This window comes from Gavialis gangeticus, unplaced genomic scaffold (genome assembly GCF_001723915.1).
Source record: "Gavialis gangeticus isolate Ggan-Ray unplaced genomic scaffold, GavGan_comp1, whole genome shotgun sequence".
Taxonomy (NCBI): domain Eukaryota; kingdom Metazoa; phylum Chordata; order Crocodylia; family Gavialidae; genus Gavialis; species Gavialis gangeticus.
The window spans coordinates 180,269,875-180,276,217 of record NW_017728992.1 but is presented as its reverse complement, the minus strand read 5'-3'; the positions used below and the strand labels follow the sequence as shown (position 1 = coordinate 180,276,217).

The 6,343-nt window shown below is 43.0% G+C and overlaps 1 protein-coding gene across 1 annotated transcript in view; it reads left to right on the top strand.

The window, feature by feature from the left end:
• The window catches only part of SAMD12 (sterile alpha motif domain containing 12), a 205,096-nt gene extending 199,738 nt beyond the window's left edge, over positions 1-5,358 (top strand). Inside the window, exon 5 of the mRNA XM_019519476.1 lies at positions 5,187-5,358. Within this exon, the coding sequence (XP_019375021.1) occupies positions 5,187-5,245 (59 nt within the window). The 3' untranslated portion in view covers positions 5,246-5,358. The remainder of the gene's footprint in view (positions 1-5,186) is intronic.
• Positions 5,359-6,343: the final 985 nt, after the last annotated feature.

Genomic DNA, 6,343 nt, shown 5'->3' with positions numbered 1-6,343 from the left:
GGGGGAGCAGAAGAGAAGAGCCCCATACCCATTCCCCAGACCAAGGACCCCCATTTGGGGACCAGGTGGGAACCAATTCTACATTCTGGTCCTGGTCTCAGGGAGTGAAGTGGAGGGAGCAGTGGGGCAAAGCCCCTTGCCCATTCTCACTCTAGGGCTCTGGTGTGAGAAGCAGGCAAGGGGTGGCATTGCTCCATCTTCAGTTCCTGGTGTCCAGGAGCTGAGCAGACTGGGCTCCCCAGAACATCCTCCACCCGCTGCGTGCACCTGGAGACTCCAGTTCAAGGAACAGGTGGGTTCTTTGCCTTGCTATCCTGGGGAGACCCTCCCCAAGCTGGGTTCCTGGCTTGCCAGCTTCTTGATACCTGCTTCGCCCAGTTGGGTGGCAATTTTAAAAGTGAGCAGGGCTGAGAACTGGGTTTGTGGAGGTTTTCCCCAATCCCTATCCCAGCCCTTCTGTCTCCTAAATTCCCTCCTGCCCATGCTGCCCAACTGGCAGTGGAGCAGGGCAGGGGAAACAACCAGAAGGATCTGGCAGCCCCCCACCTCTTCCCCAAACTTGGGGCTGCCCGGTTCAGCTAAGAGGCAGGGAGTGGTGGCCGCTTCCTCCCTCCTCTCTCAGACCAGTCTGGAGAAGAAGGGGAACAGCAGAGCAAAACCCCCAGCCCACTTCTCATATTGGGGACTATGGGAGCAGGGGGCATGGTGGGGCAAAGCCCCCTGCTTACGTCTCACACCAAGGACCTCAGTGTATTAGGAGCCAGCAGGGACTGACTGGCAGCTGCTCCCCATCTCCCCTCCCAGTCTATGAGCAGCTGCCCCCCATGCCTTCCCCAGATTGGGTGACCCTTGTCCCTAGGAGGAGTTAAGCTGAGGGGGAGTACAAACTTTTCCCCAGGAGAAATTCTTGCAAGCTGATTTCTACCTGGTTCTAGTGGGCTTATTTTTCTCCAAGAACTCCCATTTTTGGTCCAAGAGAAAGAGCTTCAACATTTTTACTGGGAGAACAGAGACTCTCCTAATAGAAATTGAACATGATCAGGGGACAGGAAAGCAGGCCTTACCATGAGAGGCTGAGAGCCATGGGACTCTTCAGTCTGGAAAAGCGCAGGCTCAGGGGGGGACCTAATGGCTGCCTATAAGTGCATAAGGGGTGTACATCAGGATCTGGGGGAACGCCTGTTCACCAGAGCGCCCCAAGGGATGACAAGGTCAAACAGTCACAAACTCCTCCAAGACTGTTTCAGGCTGGACATAAGGAAGAACTTCTTAACTGTCCGAGCCCCCAAGGCCTGGAACAGACTCCCCCCTGAGGTGGTGCAAGCACCTACTCTGGACTCCTTTAAGAGACATTTGGGTTTATCTTGCTGGGATCCTTTGACCCCACTTGACTTCCTGCCCCTGGGGCAGGGGGATGGACTTGATGATCTTCTGAGGTCCCTTCCAGCCGTACTGAAATTTATGAAACTTAGATATTTGTTTCTCAGACTTCACAGTTATTGCCAGACCCTCCACAAAACAATGGACAAGCTTCGGAAAAACACAGGGCATTCATTCCAACCAGTGTCTTTGGCTGTATGATGAGTCTGGGGAGTGAAAGAATTGCAGGGACCCATAATGGCATACAGTGTACATCCCATCATAGGAAGGAACTTTTCAGGTAGATAATATGGTACATCCATGTCCTGGATTAATGAGGCAAGAGTGGTTAATCATGTTCCCAATCCATCCTCCTTCCAGTCATTCACAGCAGAAGCAAGGAGTCATATGTTGTAAACCCTTCTCATGCCAACTCTTTCTGGAGAAAGAAGAAACAGGGAAAGAAGGTAGAGAAAAACCCTGCGTTGAAACTGAAACCCCTGATGGTATCAAGCAAACAGGATTAAGGAATCAAGCAAGCAGAATTAAGGGAGACCCCCTTTGACCGATGGAACAGCTCTGCATTTAGCAGAAGCTCCTCTGGTAGGTTAGGAAGCTCAAGAAAACAGCAGTGCATGTCTTCTGTACCAGTGTGTCAGTCTGCCAACGCTGGCAAGTCAAGTCCTTTTGTATCCATGGAGCCCATCTCTTTCACTGCTAATCTTTCCACCACCCCAAAATCTGTAAGTCAGTCCCAGCACATACATGCCTCTGTGAGGTATTGTGTAGCATATTTGGGATGCATAAAAGACCTGTGTGCAAGGACCAGAAGTGCCCATGGGCGCTGCCTCTGCTTAGATCTGAGCCAGGTAGCAGCCTTGGTACCAGTTCTCAATTCTTTGCTGTTAGTTACAGCCCCCAGGAGAACCTGACTTGGATAAGTGGAAGGCTCTTCCTTCCATAACTAAACTGGCATTTATACCTCCATGCCTAGACACATGTATTAGGACATATTGTTTGGTCTGAGAGAGGGGAAAAATTGAATAAAATTCTAAAGGAAAACTGTTTTTACATTACATTAAAGGAAAATTTAATGGAACAATTTTCTTAGGGTAGTGGAAACAGTTCTGACCTTTCTTTCCCTGTGTGACACAGATTAACCACCACAGTTTCATCATAACTGAAGCCAGTATCAAATCAGTGGTTTGAGCTAACTATAAGGCTGAGTTTCTATGTAATTATTGCCATATGCAATAGGACTTGTGTCCTGCAAATACTTATTTGGTGACACTGTGTCAGCTGAGAGTTATTGCTTCTGACAAAGGCAGGACTATCTCTTAATGGTATTTTTCCCCTGGCATCTACTTTATGTAGGAAAAAAATGTGGTTCTGGATATGAATGAGATGTTCACAAAGAAGGAACTGAAAAAATGTTGTTTTTGTACATCTGTGGTTTCGCCTCACCTTGTTGAGGTGTCCAGTATTGCCAGTGACTACATGTCTAAAACTCATGAGTCATGCCCCAAAGATCAAAAGGTTTTAAAAGAACTTGAACGTTGTGGCATCGGGAGCCTTTAGAATGTGCATGGGGCTTGGTTTTAAGCTTTTCTGTGTTTGAACTATATGGAATAAAATCTTTTTTTTTTAAAAGGAAAAGTGGGAATGTGCCTCCCTCTCCATGATTGGCAGAGCTGCAGCTTTCAGAATGACGCAGAATAACTTTGCTTGTGATAATTGCAAGAATTGGCAAAACTGCAGTAGCCCCACTGCTGCAGTCTTACTGCCAATACAAAGCAGTTGTTCCTTTCCCTGTTACTCATTCTTTCCAATATGTGGTCTGACACTGTTGTCATTCTTCCACTCCAAGAAGCTTTTGTCTCTCCTGCTCTCATGAAAATACCCAGTCCTTCAGTGAAGCACTTCTGTATTGTCCCTTTTCTCTCTCTCATACTTGTGGAAAGTGTTTCCCCACTCACACCTGCCCTATGATAAGATCCTCCACCTGGATATGTGTTGTACTTCCTGGATGGAAAGACAGCAACAATACAAAAAAATTCTCCTTTTCTGCTTTGGTAGCAACAGCAAAGCAGATTTTTAAAGACATTTGGTATTTTGAAGGGAGGAAAAACACTGGAATCCTGGAAGGGAAAAAAGAGTCATGGAAAAATAAATTGAATGTAATTTGACCTATAATTAACGGTCTTTAAAAAAAAACAGACAAAAAACAAGTTTGAAAGGAAAAGGGATGCTTTTGAATAAAGTACCTTTATGGAAGGATGTGTTTGTGGGTAAAGTGTGTGATACCATACATCTGGGTTCTATTCCTGGCATTGCTAATGACTTTTTGGGTGACACTGGACAAATACCTTAAACCGTCTCTGCCTCAGTTGTCCCGCCTGTAAAACTGGGCTAGAATGCTGTGGGTGTCATGTTCCTTTGTTTTGTAAGTGGAATGAGATGGAAGTTCTTTGAATAGGAGTTGCTCTAACATTGCAGTTATGGTAATGTACTGAATAGTTTTACAGGGTTTATTGTACTAATAAGATTTCATATCTTTTTAGACATTAATTATTTAAAACCTTGTGAACTCATTTAATATATACGATAACTCTGTTCCTTGGGGGTATTCATTTGTTGTCAGGATAGTGCATCCTATTATATTACTGTATTTACTTGAATAGAACACACTTTTTTTCCCCCAATCAGTATTGAGGGGTGGAAAAGATCCTCATCTTACATTCAAATACAGACCGCGTACAAACCTTAAATATGTTACTTATCATTAAACTGCTGGCAAAAGCAGCATGTGCTCAGTAATGTAAACCAACTATGAAGCTGATTAAATGCAGCTAACATGGAGCACAAATACATTGTCCATATTGGGCAAACATCGTGATGAGACCATACTTTTTTTTTGGAAAAAAAAATATTATATATATATAGAGAGAGAGAGAGAGAGAGTTCTATATATACAGCAGCTAGCATAAGCTTTTCTTCACACACCTTAAACCACATTTAAAGCCTGCAAACCCATTACAAGTAACGCACCACGCTCCTGCGCACTCAACCACCATCCCTTCTCTAACCCAATCACAGTCTTTTAGTCCTAGCCCCGATTTTGGGGTTTACATTCTCAATTCATTCCCTGTCGTCACTGTTGGTTCCGCTGCTGCTGTCATAGTTGCTGTGGTAAATCATGGACTCTTGGCTTCGGCCTTATGGAATGCATAGTTTGTATTGTATATAAATAGATGCAAAAGTGCTGCTTAAAAGTGTGTTTATGGAATAGCTATGCTAAGACTTGCAGCAGTTTCATAAAAGGTAACGTACATGAGTTCTTGACGAACTAAATCTAAGGGTACCCCTAGTAATTTGCCTATATGCAAATTACTATAGGAAAAGTCAGTGTTTTGAAATTTGCCCCTCACTTCTGTGTGCTATGGGAGAGAAGGGTCTGGTAGTAAGAGTGGGGAGGAGCTTCAGGGGGAAAGTTGTGTGCGGCAGAGGGTAAGAGGACCACCTGACCCCCCTCAGATTTATTTTCCCTGCTGTAGAGGTGAGAGAGGGGCAGATTTTATAGATCCAGTAATTAGATTTCATACCTGGAATATTTTGACAAATGTATACATTTTCTGTACATTGAATCTACGTATTGGGTCATTGTCTTATGTTCGAGTAAATACAGTACGTAAGACCAGGAGTTCCTTCAGAAGAAGAGCTGGATAAGTTGAGTCAAAGAAGTTTTAAGTGTGTATGTTGAGATGCCATTGTAGTTTAGCTATTGGCAACATTGGTGCACTTTTTTACACATTGCTTTTTTTTTAAAGTGTTAATGCTTGTGGAGGTTGACAGTCCTGGAGACAAGACTGCACAATTCACACAGTAAGAACAGCAGGGATAGCAGCAGAGCAGTTTTCCTTTTGCTACCCAGAGTGACTCACAGCTAATCTAGAGCTGAGGAGGTATTTGCATCTCTGTGGGCTATTGTGGTGGTAATTTTGCAAGGTATGTGTGTATTCACTAGTAGAAACTGAAACTAAGACCAGTGACTCACTTCTTTCAGATAAATAGCTATTATATAGATATAACCTACCAATACAACCACTGATTTGTACTGGCATCTTAAAGATGACAAACTCCATGGAAGTCCCTCCTGAACTTTTCTGTACCCACACACTGATACAATTGAAGAATTGTAGATCACCTTTAAATTCCTGCTTTGTGTTTACAGTTGAACCCTTCAGTTCCTCTCATGCAATTTTGTAAAGCTGTATGCAGCAAGTCTTCTAGGTTTTCAGGGACAAATAATAGAAATTTAGAATATTTGCTGTAATTTTCTTCTGTAGTATAAATCGGCAAATTATTCCATTTTCCTCTCTCCTGGTGCTACATGCATAGTACCAAAGCTGCCTCTGAATGAAGATGGAAATGTAGCTGAGAAGTAAAAATAAGATTTGGATTTTAATATCAAATGTTCATCATTATACATGAAAAATGCATGTACAATTGCAATAATGATGTCCATATGTAAACAGCAAAGAGTAGATTTTTTACATTCCTGGTAATTCTACTGTTAAATAAGGCAGAGATCCTACAGACATGTCAGGACTTTTTTTATCTATCACAACATATCACCAATCTTCATTTTGGGGAGGGAAGATCCAGTTTAAATAATCCCATTTATTTAAATAAAAATAAACCATTCCCCAGCACAATACTCATCTTAATCCCAGCTACTCGTAGACAGCTCTCTACTAGGAAATTCACATTTTAGGGTGTTCAGCGTTATAAGCTTTAGTGATTTAATGTCAAAACATTCTGAACTTTGCTTGACTATAATTTCCTCTCTATAAGGTAACCAAGGTGGGTCCAGGTACATATACATTTCTCAATATTAACTGTTGATATTTGCTAATTGTAGACCAATAGGATCCAACCATTTTGGCAAGCATGCCATAAATTAGCCCTTCATCCTCCCTGTGTG